The sequence below is a fragment of the Cnephaeus nilssonii genome, assembly GCF_951640355.1.
Source record: "Cnephaeus nilssonii genome assembly, chromosome: 11".
NCBI classification, from domain to species: Eukaryota; Metazoa; Chordata; class Mammalia; order Chiroptera; family Vespertilionidae; genus Cnephaeus; species Cnephaeus nilssonii.
Window position 1 is genome coordinate 15,447,692 of NC_137082.1, and position 14,710 is coordinate 15,462,401.

The 14,710-nt window shown below is 40.7% G+C and overlaps 1 protein-coding gene across 2 annotated transcripts in view; it reads right to left on the reverse strand.

Moving 5' to 3' along the window:
- Positions 1-14,710, reverse strand: part of KIZ (kizuna centrosomal protein) — a 126,161-nt gene that overhangs the window by 56,282 nt on the left and 55,169 nt on the right. For both annotated transcript variants that reach the window (XM_079784392.1, XM_079784391.1), the window contains exons 7-8: positions 10,301-10,414; positions 1,103-1,250 (exon numbers count right to left, since the gene is read on the reverse strand). In XM_079784392.1, the coding sequence (XP_079640518.1) occupies positions 1,103-1,250; positions 10,301-10,414 (262 nt within the window). The remainder of the gene's footprint in view (positions 1-1,102; positions 1,251-10,300; positions 10,415-14,710) is intronic.

Below are 14,710 nucleotides of genomic sequence, written 5' to 3' on the forward strand. Positions count from 1 at the left end.
GTAAGACAAATTCATGATATTAAACTTAGGAGAAAAAAGACCATCTCTTTGACTATGGCTTTTCTAGGAAATGACACAGACTACAATGGGAATGCTCTAAATCTGGGCTTCGGGTTCCCTTTGTGCTTCCCTTCCTTCCCATGGGACCTTGCTCCACCAGTTTCCATCCCCTCTCCCTCTCTCTCTCCCCCTTCCCCCCCCCCCATCTCTCTCTCTCTCTCTCTCTCTCTCTCTCTCTCTCTCTCTCTATCTCTCTCTCGTGCCTGTCCTAATCCAAGCAGGTGAAATTCCCCAAAGCACTGCAGAACCTTACTATAGCCCTGCTCAGAAAGCTCCCATGGCTTTCCAAAATCTAGTCAACTAAACATAAGCTCCCTAGCCTGGATTGGACCCTGCACAACTGGGCCAGGGAACACCTTGGACTTTCTCGCCCACTATCCTCAGCCTGGTGCCCACTCTTCGGCCACAGATGATGACCCTGCTCCATTTCCTGAATACATGTTGGCTTTTCTGGTCTGTTCTTTGACTCCTAACAGTCCTTCCCTCTCGTCCCACCCTGTACTCATAGCCTGTCAAAATCTTGTCAGTCTTTTAAGGGTCGCCTCCCCCTTGCCCCCATTTCTTCCTCCCTTTTCTGAAGGCCCACATTTTTTGCCATTTTCTTATTACATGCATCCCACTATGCCATTCCCCAGAATGGGGCCATATTTTATTTATGTCTTTCCCTCCAATGGATCTGGGATGGTGCCCGTGTACAGAAATGGATTAATACGTAATTGCTGAATTGACACGAATGACCAACCATACAGTGTTTTGAAAGTACGAAGTGGAGAAAGAAAACCAGAATGCTACAAGATGCTTCTAAGCTCCTTGGAAAATGTTGTGGTAGGTGTGTTTAATTAGATCTTACATCTAGGACCCGGATTAACTTTATGTAAGGAGGTGAGATTCCTACACAAACAATATGCAAAAGGCCTGAGATCAGAAAGTTAAAAACCAACCACAAAACTTCACTTACTATTTTCTCAAATACGTTAAGAATGTAACTATTTCCTCAAATCATTACCTTGTACATCTTGAAACTTTAAAAAAAATGACTAACCTTTGTCCTCTGGTCCACATTTTTGACTGGGATAACTTCAGACAGTTTAACTATCTCCTCTTCGATAGAATTATAATGTTCTTTCAAGCTGGCCACACTCTGACTCAATGGTGCCCCTAATAAGCCTGAGGCCAGTGCTTGTTCAGGCCTATAAAACAGAAACAGGAGAAACATTAGAGATTTGTAAGTTTTGGTTATTTATGAGATTCCCACATTTTTAAAGGCCCCATAATCAAGTTAGTAGAAGATACTGTAGGTAATCCAGAAAAGCTTGGGACCTAATTTATTCTGGACTAAGGACATTTTTAGAGTCCAGGTACATTAAAACATTTTTTATTTTATTTTGGTTATCATTTGATTGTTAGACAAGCAATCTCAACTTTGGCTGTGTAGTGGAACTATCTGGGAAAATCTGTAAAACGCAAGTACCTGGTGCCAACTGCTACAGAGTCTAGTAAAATAGGCCTGGGGTGTGACCCAGCCATAACAATTTTTTAAGGCATATAGAGTGCTCTAACGTGCAGTCATGGTTTCAAATCACTGCATGGATGGCCATGCTCCTCTTAAATGTCATTAAAAGAAATAGGTCACATTTTCATTTTAACAATAGTTTATCTTCATTATACTCTTACTATGGTCTACTTATAATAAAAAATATTAAGGTAGCATTAGGAAAGAGTTAAAAAGTAAGCCTACCTTGCATGTATACTATGGTATTTGGATGCTGAAAGGAACCAGGGCCCCTTAGAAAAATTCCCTATTCCAGTTCTGGGGCAGGAAATGTACAAGAGAACCTGGAACACCATCATACCAGAAAATAAGGAAGCTATCAAAGGCTACTGAGTCATGTCAAAAGCCTCAGGAGCTATCTTAGAGAGGGGATCCCACTGGCCAAAGATGGCACAATTTGAGCACCAAAAGGAATAATAGTGACAATGGACTGACATAACTAGTATATAAAAAGCCATGACTTCTTTTAAAAAATAAATAAAAATGAAATTTAAAAAATAAAAAAACCTTGGATTTAGCCTTAAAAAGGAAAGAAATCTTGCCACATGCTACAATAGGGATAAATCTTAAGGACATTATGCTAAGTGAAATAATCTGGCCATAAAAAGACAAATACTGTATGATTCCACTCACATAGGCTAGTCAAATTCATAGAAAGAGAAAGGGGGATGGAAATTGCCAGGGACTGGAGGAGGGAGAAATGGAGAGTTGTTTAATGGTATAGATAGAGTTTCAGTTTTGTAAAATTAAAACATTCCAGAGATTGGTTGCACAACAATATGAATGTACTTAACACTACTGAACTGTACACTTAAATATGGTTAAGCTGCTAAATTTTATGTGTGTTTTACCACAATAAAAAATATAAACAAAATAACCTCTGGATGCTACTAGGACAACAATTTGTTATTCTGAAAATCGGTAAGTAAAGGGATAGAATCACACATTTATCCTGTTTTTGTGGCAAAAAAGTACATTTCATAGTTACCAAGTATTTGATGGGAAAAGTTCTTCCAACTAATAAATACAGAAGAATGAATGAATTAGAAAAACCACCATTTTGAAAGTCCAAATTAATCAATGAATGTAGGAAATCATCATAATTTTGTGATTGCATAACAGGAAACTTTATATTAGAGCATCAGTCTGCCAATGCTTGAATCCATGTATTAGTCTTAGCAACACTAAGAATGGGATGACCAGACATGTGCTGCCTGAGGAAGTGTAATAAAAAGTACAAAAAATCAATAAAACCAAGAGCTGGTACTTTGAAAGAATAAACAAAATTAGTGAACCATTAGCCAGTCTCATCAAGAGACAGACAGGACCCAAATAAATAAAATCAGAAATGAAAGTGGAGGAGTAACCACTGACACCACAGATATACAAAGGATTGTAAGAAAATACTATGAACAGCTATATGCCAACAAGCTGGACAATGTGGATGAAATGGACAAATTCCTAGAAAAATATGATCTCCAAAAACTGAATCAGGAAGAATCAGAAAACCTGAATAGGCCAATAACAACTGATGAAATGGAAGCAATAATAATAATAATAATAATAAAAAACTCCCAGCAAACAAAAGCCCAGGTCCAGATGGCTTCACAGGGGAGTTTTACCAAACATTCAAAGAACTAACACCTATACTCTTCAAACTATTCCAAAAAATCCAAGAGGAAGGAATACTTCCAAGCTCTTTTTATGAGGCCAGCATTACCCTAATTCCAAAACCAGATAAAGACACTACAAAGAAGGAGAATTTCAGGCCAATATCCCTGATGAACATAGATGCTAAAATTCCCAACAAAATGTTAGCAAGTATATTAAAAAGATCATACACCATGACCAAGTGGGATTTATTCCAGGGATGCAAGGCTGGTACAATATTTGCAAATCAATAAACGTGATATATGACATAAACAAATTGAAAGACAAAAATCACATGGTCATATCAACAGATGCAGAAAAAGCATTTGACAAAATCCAACATCCATTTTTGATAAAAACTCTCAGCAAAGTGGGAATAGAGGGACTATATCTCAACATGTAAAGGCCATATATGGCAAACTTACAGCCAACATCATACTTAATGGGCAAAAAACTTATTAAAGAAGGTTCTTAATTGTGACAACCTTTGCCTGACCTACTAACCCTTAGTTTTTCCCAAGACTTGAATGAAGTGTCATGTATCATTGGAATCCTTGAACTTATTTAAAAACTTCCCAGAATAATTCTAAGGTTTCTGGCTGGTTTGGTAGCAATCCCTCAGCAACTTGCCTCTCTTGGTTCTGGCCAGACGTTACCGATGTCATAATGCCACCCAATTCCTTTGCTCTGATTCCATGTAAATGAATTTATATTTGCATCTTTATTTTATTTCACAACAGATTTTCCTACTGGAAAAATGTACTCACAGGCCACCAGCAAATTTTAGTCCATGTAGCTGGTATATTTCTCATCATGAATAAATCAACTGTGTTTCTGTCTGGAAAGCATGTTTAGGTAGGTTGAATTAAACTTGAAAACAAGTTGAATTAGAATGAATTAAATTAGTTAAATTAGTAGGGATAGGTTACTTATTAGAGACCAGCCTGTCTGGTGATTGTTCACAGGGTTTTGCAGAGGCAAAGCCAAGGTAAGACTCTGGTTACTAATAACCCTGCCAACTGTAACCATTACTTGGGTCCTGGCATGAAAAAATCAGTTAAGATTTCCTATGATTATTATCCAGACTTCACAGAAAGACAAAACCCATTAATTGACTTGCATGGAGGCAAATAGCAAATAAACTATTGAAGGAGGTACAGCATCTAGAATTTGTGACTTCTGAACAGTGACGCCAATGCTTAAAGCACAAAACCAGGCGTTCTTGCAGATTTATTTCAGGACAGACTGGGCAAGGAGTGTAAGAGCCATGGCTGTCCTCGCATGGAGTCTTGCCCATGGTTCTACATAAACACACCAAACCAGAAAATCTGCAAAGTGGTACAAAGGACTTAAAGGAGTTTTTTCTCTTTTGTGTACTTTACATTGGAAAATTTATAACATCAATGCCTCACAGAAAAACAAAGTTTGATGTCACCTAAGTTATATACTCCTCTAATTAAAAGACTAGCCTTTAAATAATCTACAATTGAGAGCTTCAACCAAGATGGCGGCATAGGTAAACACCTAACCTGCTGCCTCGCACAACAATTTCAAAACTACAACTAAAAGAAAAAACGTCTATCACCCAGAACCACGGGAAAGCTGGCTGAGTGGAAGTTCTACAACTAGAAGGAAAGAGAAAAGAGCATTGAGACGTGCACAAGCGCTGAAAAGCTGAGGTACAGAGGTGCGTGAACTGGGCTGGCGGCGGGCATTGCTTTTTTTCAATGCGAAGGGAGACAAGCTCCCGATTACTCTGAAATCCAGTTTCTGGGGAGACGCTGGGGACCCAAATGCCTATGGGGAGAAACTGGACTGTCTGCCATTGGGTCGAAAAGTGAGGATGGCTTGCTTGCAGAGCTGCGCGCAGGAATCATTGTTTACTGCGCGGGGGCACGAGACTCAGGGACAAGGAAACTCGGAGACGCAGAGAGGGCTTTGCCACGCCCTAGCCTAGTGACTCCCTGAGACCCCCCCTGCACAATCTACAAACCCACCCAAGCTCCAAGCAGCAGCTTTTGCATATGAATGGCCTACCCTATCGCAGCTTAACCTAACAGACTGCAGCCCTGGTCAGACAGCTCCAAAACCTCCAAACCCCAAGCAAAGAGGAGAAAACTGTAGTTCTCGCTGTAGCTCCTGCTGGGTGGCCTCAGACAGTAGCAGATCTGCACCCCATTGGAGATCCAGAGCCAGTGTACCTAGTGGTCAGTGTGAGACGACACCAGATTTCAACTCCTCACATCCATAAGTGACACATTCAAGAGGCAGACTCAGTGAGCACCAAAGCCCCACTGAAACAAGTCCTGCACCATAAGCGTGTCTCCAGCGCAGCAGTTCTTCCATTATAAACACAGCGGGTCCTCACAGCCAATTGGCCTGGAGGTCAATTCCTCCCAGTGTACCAACAGCAATCAAGGCTTAACTACACCAAGACTTTGCACTCAGCCCACAAAGGGGTGCACCAATAGTGTCCACCTCAGGTGATTGGGGAGGCTGAGCCACTGGCCCTTATAGGTCACCTACCACACAAAGCCACTCCATCAACACAGGGAAGCAGCCAAAATGCGGAGACAAAGAAACATGTCACGAATGAAAGAAATGGAGGAAAGCAAACTACTGGACATAGAGTTCAAAACCACATTTATAAGGTTACTCAAGAATCTTCTAAAAAACGCCGAGAAACTTGATGAGACCTCTAAGGAGCTTAGTGAGACCTTCAAGGACCTTAATGAGAATGCCAAAAAAATGGAAAAGGACCAGTCAGAAATTAAGCATACACTGTCTGAAATAAAGAATATACAGAAACTCAACTGTAGATCAAAGGACCCCAAGAATCAAACCAAAGATCTGAAATATGAGGAAACAAAAAACACCCAACCAGAAAAACAAAAAGAAAAAAGAATCCAAAAATATGAAGATAGTGTAAGGAGCCTCTGGGACAACTTTAAGCATACCAACATCCAAATTTTTGGGGTGCCAGAAGAAGAGAGAGAGCAAAATATTGAAAACCTATTAGAAGAAATAATGACAGAAAACTTTGCCTATCTGGTGAAAGAAATAGACTTACAAGTCCAGGAAGCGCACAGAACCCCAAACAAGAGGAATCCAAAGAGGACCACACCAAGACACATAATAATTAAAATGCCCAGGGCAAAAGACAGAGAGAATCTTGAAAGCAGCAAGAGAAAAACAGTTAGTCACCTACAAGGGAGTACCCATACGACAGTCAGCTGATTTCTCAACAGAAACTATGCAGGCCAGAAGAGAGTGGTAAGAAATATTCAAAGTGATGAACAGCAAGAACCTACAACCAAGATTACTCTACCCAAAAAAGCTATCATTCAGAATTGAAGGTCAGATAAAGAGCTTCACAGACAAGAAAAAGCTAAAGGAGTTCATCACCACCAAACCAGGATTATATGAAATGCTGAAGGGTGTTCTTTAAGAAGAAGAGGAAGAAGAAAAAGGTAAAGATAAAAATTATGAACAACAGAATGACAACAAATACATACCTACCAACAAGTGAATCTAAAAGTCAAGAGAATAAAAAATCTGATGAACAGAGTGGACTGATGAATATAATAGAATCAGGGACATAGAAAGGGAGTGGATTGACAATTCTCAGGGGGAAAGGGGTGTGAGGGGTGCGGGAAGAGATTGGACAAAAATCTTACACCTATGGATGAAGACAGTGGCGGGGGGTAAGGGCATGGGGTGGGGTGGGGTGGGGAATCATGTGGAGGGGAGCTATGGGGGGAAAAAGAGGAACAACTGTAATAATCTGAACAATAAAGATTTATTTTTTTAAAAAAGCAAGGAGAATGTAAATAAACAAATAAATAAATAATCTACAATTAATTTCATATGCTTGGAATGGGTTCTGATCAGAAAAGTGCAATTTAAACAAGTGTACCAACCGGTTTTTCCAACTGGTTTATAAAAGACTGATAATTTGATGGAAGTTTTAAATGCATACAAAGTAATAAATAACCCCGAATTTTTTTCTGAACATAAGCAGTACATGCTCTACTTCATACAATATAAAGATGAATCAATTTTTCATCATGAGTTTGGGAGCACAATTGGGCAATTGTATCTGAAAGTAGCCACTAACAGAGATAATTAGTTGCACCTGGGAAAAAAAAAAGGTAGTCTCATTAGGGTTTTGATATAAAACTACTTATTTAGTAATTATTTTAATGTTAAAAAATTTTCCAGAAGGCAACAAATAAATTTTTTATCAATTACCCCAAATGACATGAATAACATTTTAATAATTCATCATTGTCTAAAATAATGAGTTGGTCTTCCACCTAATAAGAGTAAACCTTTTATATGAAGATCTTTGAACACGTTAGTCCTTGATATAAGAAAAATCAACAATGATGGGAATTTTTTGTTTTAAGTTGGTTCATTTTGTGAGCAGGAATTCATTCTTCATACTCTCTTTTAGCTTAAAGCACAAAACCATCTGCTCTGGGGCAGATGTCCCATTTTATAAAGAGACAGCTATCGGCTGCCATAGTTTGGCCGGGGAAACAAGCAGGGCTGCTGCCTCGTCAAGCACAGCTCTTTTCTACAGGCTTTAATGAATTCGTGTCAGAGCCTTCCCGCTCCGCCCAGCTTAGAATTCCGTAACAGAAGAGTCATGAACAATTAAGGAACAAAAGTAGATCACTCTTTCCAAATCTGTGTTTCTGGAATGGCTTATAAAATTTACCAGTGGACTGCTTCAGTCCAGGGGAGATTGCAAAGCAGATGGGAATATTTCACTTAGGGGAGTGGTCCAGCAGTAGCTCCCAGGGATGGAGGAGCGCAGGGGTGTCTAGATGAAGTCCACGGGAGAGCCTGATGCCATGATGAACACTCGTTAGAAAGAATCTATATTTAAAGACATGATTGCTCATCTCAAAGGTCATATAAACAGTTGGCACTTTATCCAAGGCTATCGAGTAAACCAGTGATAATCCATGTGCACTAATCAGCATCCTCAGTCACACACAGGACAATTCTATTTGTAACAGAAGAAAACACTGACAATAGTAACCATTCCTGACTTCTTTATCTGGCTTTAAAAATGATTGTGGTACAGAAACTGTCTTGAAGGAGCCAGATATTAATTTTGAAATTTGTGTTGGTCATAAACAAGGATCATTTCTTACGGAAGGCTGATTTATACATAACTGTAGATCAACAGTCATATAAAATGCAACCGTTCATAATGGAAAGCAATGCTCTATTATATATGTTGAGAAACTATAGCAAATGTTACTCTAGTCGATGTAAATATCATATCTTATCACCCACAATCACAGTTTGGTAGCCCAGGTTAAGAGAGTCACACAATGAATCATTTAGTCTAACAAGTCAGCTTGTACAGGGAGTTATAAATGCATATATGCTTTCTATGCCACATATCACGATTATGGTTCATGCAAAATAGTACATCAACAGACATGAAAAGCAGAGAGAAAGAAACAGTGGCCTGGTGAGAGAGCCTTACAACACACAGCCAGAGTGCAGATACTCCTCCCAGCAGCTTCTTTACCACCTTATAAAGGAGTCCTTTTATTCACATGATAAAAACCATGGAAGAGAATTTCCTTGCATGGCGCTTTACTGCTTTAGATTGAAAAGTACTGGTCAGGAAGGCCATTTCCAGGATTTTCCATATTTGGAGATGGCTAGTACACATGCAGAAGGTGCTGTAAACACATTCAGGACTTGCAAACCTCATCCTGTGGTCTGTGAAACAACCATATGATTGGCCAAGGTTTTCCATGACAAGGTCCTTTTAGAGACCATTATCTGACTTCTCCTTACTCCTTGATGCGATCCAGCACACTGCACTTATGCTGAATTATAGTCTAAAGAAAATCATGTTATCCTTCCTATTTATATCATTAACATGAAACAGCCTACATTAAAGGAAGAGAAAATGGCATTGGATGTAAGACAACTAGATCCAAAGCCCCGTGTACTCTCTCAACCAAAAGAGGTCCTTTCAGATGGGCTTTCACAGACATCTATTGATCATGCTTGAGTAACAATTTGTTCTTTACTAGTAAACGGTAAGAATGTACTTTAATAAGGGGAAATATAGTCAGTCCTCAAAATAAAAATCAGGACTAGGACACTGGTAACATTCATGCAATATGAATTAGGCATCTATCAGGTGCCAGCAGTGAACAAACCATTCCACATATTACACATTTATATGAACTCAATAAGTAGCCCAGATGCCACAAAGCTTCTGAGGACATGGAAGGAAACCCAACAGTGTAAAAGGTGGGTAGAAGGTATGGAACAGAATTCTGATTGTCTTAGGATGTACAAGAATCATGACTGCCAACTACCCTGTTGACAAACGTCTCTCTCTCGTCCCAGCTTTATGGCCATTTAAGACACATACTCTGAGTGGTAGATCTCAAACTTGAGGGAATAGAGTTCCCGTGGGGCTCACTGAAACCCGGATGGATGGGCACCACCCCCAGATTCCTTATTCAGAGGATCCTGGGTAGGGCCTGAGATGCTGTTTCTGTTCCCAGGTTTTATTGATGCTGCTGGTGTAGGTAATATATTTGCAGATTGTAGATCAGTATCTTCTAGATTGGGAGCCTGTATCACTAGCGTGACCTTGGAAATTTAGGAACTCATCGGGGGTTGGGACGTGCCAAGGACATCCCCTTTAGGTGGTGGTTTCAGTGGGTTATATGTTGGACTGTTCTTTAAGATATGCTAACATAACATACCCAACAAAGGCTATCCCTGTTCTCTCCTGCCAAGTAAGCCCTTAAAATGTTGCGATAAGCAGGGATTGAGTGGGTATATCCAGTTAGCAGTTAGAAACAAATACATTTACAAAGAAGCAGATGGTGATGTTCATAAAAGAGTTAAATTGAAGACTACAAGTGTGTTCCCCGTGCTGATGGTGTGGACTAGTGTTTTGCAACTCTGTGACTGTTTTCTTGGGAGCATTGGGAACCTGAATGGCCAGCCCACCCCACCCTAGCCGTAGTTTCATGACAGTAATACCTGACTTGCTTTCCATCGCTGCCACCCCCGGGGGAGAGTCTCAGAAGCTGGGGAAGGACAGCTGCTTCGAAGTCTTCAAGGTCTTCTTTTGGAATGTCACTGTGATTATAGAGCCTATAAAGTAAGACAGGTGCTGCATGAGATGTTTATATAAGCACAGACGGCCAGCTTCTAGAATCTGTGGTGGTTCTTCGTGGTTTATTGAAATATATCTGTAATATAATCTAGACATAAAAATGCAGCAACTAGACGGTCTCTCGACAAAGATGTAAAACAGGGCAGTTTGAAAAACTTGTTTGTGTGTATGTGGCAGTTTTAAATCCATCAGAGGAAGTAACTTTTAACCCTTTGAAGACTTCAGATCCACAGCTGTGCAATCTCATTCCACATTCCACCTGACTGATAGGAATGCTAGATAATCTCAACAGCAGAAAAGGCTAATTTTATATTGTCAATCATAACAAAGTTAGATCTCCACAACTCAAATGAAATTTACTTAAATTGTCACTGCTAAGAAATTGAAAACTGCTGGCTAGAGTATAGGTTATGTCCTCTATTTCTGAATGCAGAAAAATGACTATTATTTCTCCATTTAGATCCCATGGAAATAAAATTTTCTTTATTCTTAGTAAGAACAGAAAGGCATGGAAAGAGGGATTTAGCCTTCATTATCTATTTCCAGTCTCCTGAGGGACTTGTAGAGTCTAACAGTTGTTGTTTTTTTCTTTATTGATTAAGGTAGTACATGTGTCCTTATCCCCACATTGCCCTCCTCCACCCCCCCCCCCCCACTCATGCCCTCACGCCCCTGGTGTCTGTGTCCATTGGTTAGGCTTATATGCATGCATACAAGTCCTTTGGTTGATCTCTCCTTCTTACCCCCACCCACCCCTACCTTCCCTCTGAGGTTTGATGGTCTGATCGATGCTTCTCTGTCTCTAGATCTGTTTTTGTTCATCAGTTTAGAGTCTAACAGTTTTAGATTAGGTTTGTTATGGTATTATAGTAGCCTCCAAAAAGATTGGTTATAACTTGCTTTTTTAAAAAAAGTGTATTTTTGGAGAAAACGATTTTAAAAAGCTACGGGAGAAGATATTAAAGGCAAAAACAGTATTTTTTGTTTTTATTGAGCTGATCACACATGTAGTTGGGAATATTCAATGCATACCCCCAAAAGAAAATGAAACAACGTATAAAACAATATGATCATCTAACTGACATGACAAGGATGAAAGGGACTCGCTCTATCCATCTATTGGAGGGTGAGTAATAAGTTCAGGCTCAAGCCCACCCTCACTCTGAAGCCCTTTTACCCTGGGCAGGAAATACAAGTGGGCCCCATGGTTCAGGCCTTCTGGACTCTGGGACACCCCATCAGTGCTCCAGAATCTAGGGCCTAATTCTTTCTGAAAGGCTTTATCCTGTCACCACTCAATTCACAGAATAACAGCCTGTTCTTAAGGTGAGCCAATTTCAGAGCAGACAATAAGGAATTGCAAGGGGGTAGACAGACAGAGCTCCCTGGCTTCCTGTGTGTGTGTGTGGGGGGGGGGGGGGGGGCGGGGAACGAGGGAGGGAGAGGGGGGAACGAGGGAGGGAGAAGGGGGCCTCGACAAGGAGGAGGATATTCGGGCAGGCATGATTTAGAAGGGAGATAACATTTCCAGCTAAGGACCAGCACAGGCAAAAACAAAAAACAACAACAATGAGGAATCACACACCTGTCAGAATGGCTACCATCAACAAATCAACGAATGACACGTGCTGATGAGGATGTGGAGAAAAGGAACTCTAGTACACTGCTGGCGGGAATGCAGACTGGTGCAGCCACTATGCAAAACAATGTAGAGTTTCCTCAAAAAATTAAAAGTGGAACTGCCATCTGACCCAGTGATCCCACTCCTAGGAATATATCCGAAGAAGCCTGAAACACCCATCAGAAAGGATATATGCACCCCTATGTTCACAGTAGCATTATTTACAATAGCTAAGATCTGGAAACACACTTAACTATGTGTTTTTAGATGTTGGTCTTATACCAGTCTGGAGCATCCATGGGTGACAACAAGTAATTAGTAAGATGCCACAAGCATTGTCTGCAGCGAGCTTATGGTCTACTCTAGATTAACTCAGAACCTCGTCTGGCTAAAAGATGAGCTGGTTTGTGCTGAGGATTTCTAACAGTTATCAACAAAAGGATGGGAGCAAAGAAACCAGCCTCACTACGTAGGAAGAGGCAGCTTCACAGTGCCCAGGGAGTCCACCTGACTGGGGAGTAGGGGAAATGGCACAGGGGAGGTCCTATTAGTGCATGTCCAATAGAAGCCAAATGATAAAGCAGAACTGTGAAGCATGCACAGGAGCCAAAATGGAGACCATAAAGGGGGAGGAGATGACCCTGGGAAAGGACTGGGTAGGATAAGGGCACTAAACCCCAGAAAATCCAAAAAAGGAATTGGATGGTAGGAGGGTACTAGCACAGCTCCAGGAAAAGCCAGGAAAGAAATGAATAGTTTGAAAGAAAGCCTGCACCTCCTTAAACACAAGGAATTACAGTAAAAGCTTAACAAAGGCCCGTCTGGGTGGGCAGGGCAGCTGTGCAGCCTGGGAGCCATTGAGCTTTGGTGACAGATATACAGATAGTGAAATGAGGCACAGAGAAGTTAAGTAACTTGCCCAAGGTCACACAGCTAAGAATTTTAATGCCAGCGGGAGCAGAGACTGAGCTGGACTACTGGAGCCTCAGATGCTGGAGGTGACAGCACTGCAACTCTGGGTCCTGACCCGCCTGGGCCAGTGGGCACAAGTGCAGGCCTGCAGCCCCGGAAGCTGAACTTTTCCCATTGCAAGACGGAGCTGGACCACCTGGTCATGGAAGAGGCATCGGGCATGATGGACCTGGGGGCACATCAGCAATGTCTACCAGTTTCTGCTGCTGGACCCACCAGTGAAGCCTCTCGTCAAGCGCGACAGCCTTTTCAAGGGCATCTGTGCCCTGTGCACCCTTCTTTCTCTTGGGCTGTACTTTTGCTTTCTTTTCTCCTAAACTCTAAGGGTCCCCACGAGACTTGCAACCAGGGGAGCAGAGGACTTTAAGAACTCTCTTTTTGCCTCTGTAACTTCCTTTCCTGAGTCTCGGCAGCCCAGTCTAGGCTTATTCCTGTTGCTGTGATCTGGGCTCTTCTATCCTAAGCCTTCCTTTGTTTTTGCTCTAATAAATCTTGCCACTATCACTCAAATCCTCCTTCGAGAGTGTCCCTGAAATTCCTTTCCCACGACACTGTAAGAAACTATTTCTGCCAGTAACAATACCAGACTTTAGTTTGCAAAATATACATCATATACATCAATCCTTTGCTGAAAATAACTCCACTAAAGGATTCACACACTGTATAGAGCTAAAGATTAAAGATAACTATGTATTATGAAAACACTATTTTAGAATTCAAGATCCCAATTTCTTTCATGTCTCCTATTTGCATTCCTATGGTCCTGGAACCAACAGGCTGAGCCCTACCATCAGCTTGTTCTCTGGGAAGTCTAGCAAATGGACACACACACACACACACCCGACCAGGACCGGGGCTCGAACCTGCAACCCAGGTACCAGGAATCAAACCAGTTACCCTTCGGTGGGAAGGCCAATGCTCTAACCACTGAACCATACCGGCCAAGGCCACAAATGACACTTTAAAGAGATATATTTTATTTTACCCAGTAACAGTTAAAGCATACAAATACATTTTTGGGGTCCAAATGAAAAGTAAATGCTTTCTAGCTTCATTTTCATCTTTCAATCTCACAGAATTTGGGTGATAATTTAAAAGAGAATAACTCTACTGCAAGATAATGTGAACACTCAAATTAAGGTTTGTTTGTTTTTAAGTGAGTTAGAAAGAAAAGTTTCTCTGCTTTTTATTTTAGTATCAAAATTGATAATTACTTCTTGGCAAAAATAACCCAGTATGAGGGCTACAGAAAATAAACTTTCCTTTAACTCTTCCAGATAACTTTCACACAGTCCTATGGGTATTATCTTTTGGGGGACTTAGAATTTATGTGTTTCAATTGTAGTGCTACAGGCTGGACTTGCAGGTTTTATTTCCTCTAGGGGACAAAAGTCTCAAAATGGTATGACGATCACTGACCATAAGTAGTTATATGTTTGTTTAAGTAATTTACATAATATAATGCTACTTTTAAAATGTTTTATAAAATTCATTTACTGTATTTTTAATGAGATTTAAGAATGGTAAGCACTATAGTTAGTCACATCCCGAACAAAGTTTTAGGAAAAAAATTGTCTTTAACAATGACAAATAAAAAAGAGGCATCTTTGTGGAGGTGACCATAGCTATGAGTGTGTTATTTAGAATGAACCCATGCACACAAAGGTGGGAAAGAGACAAA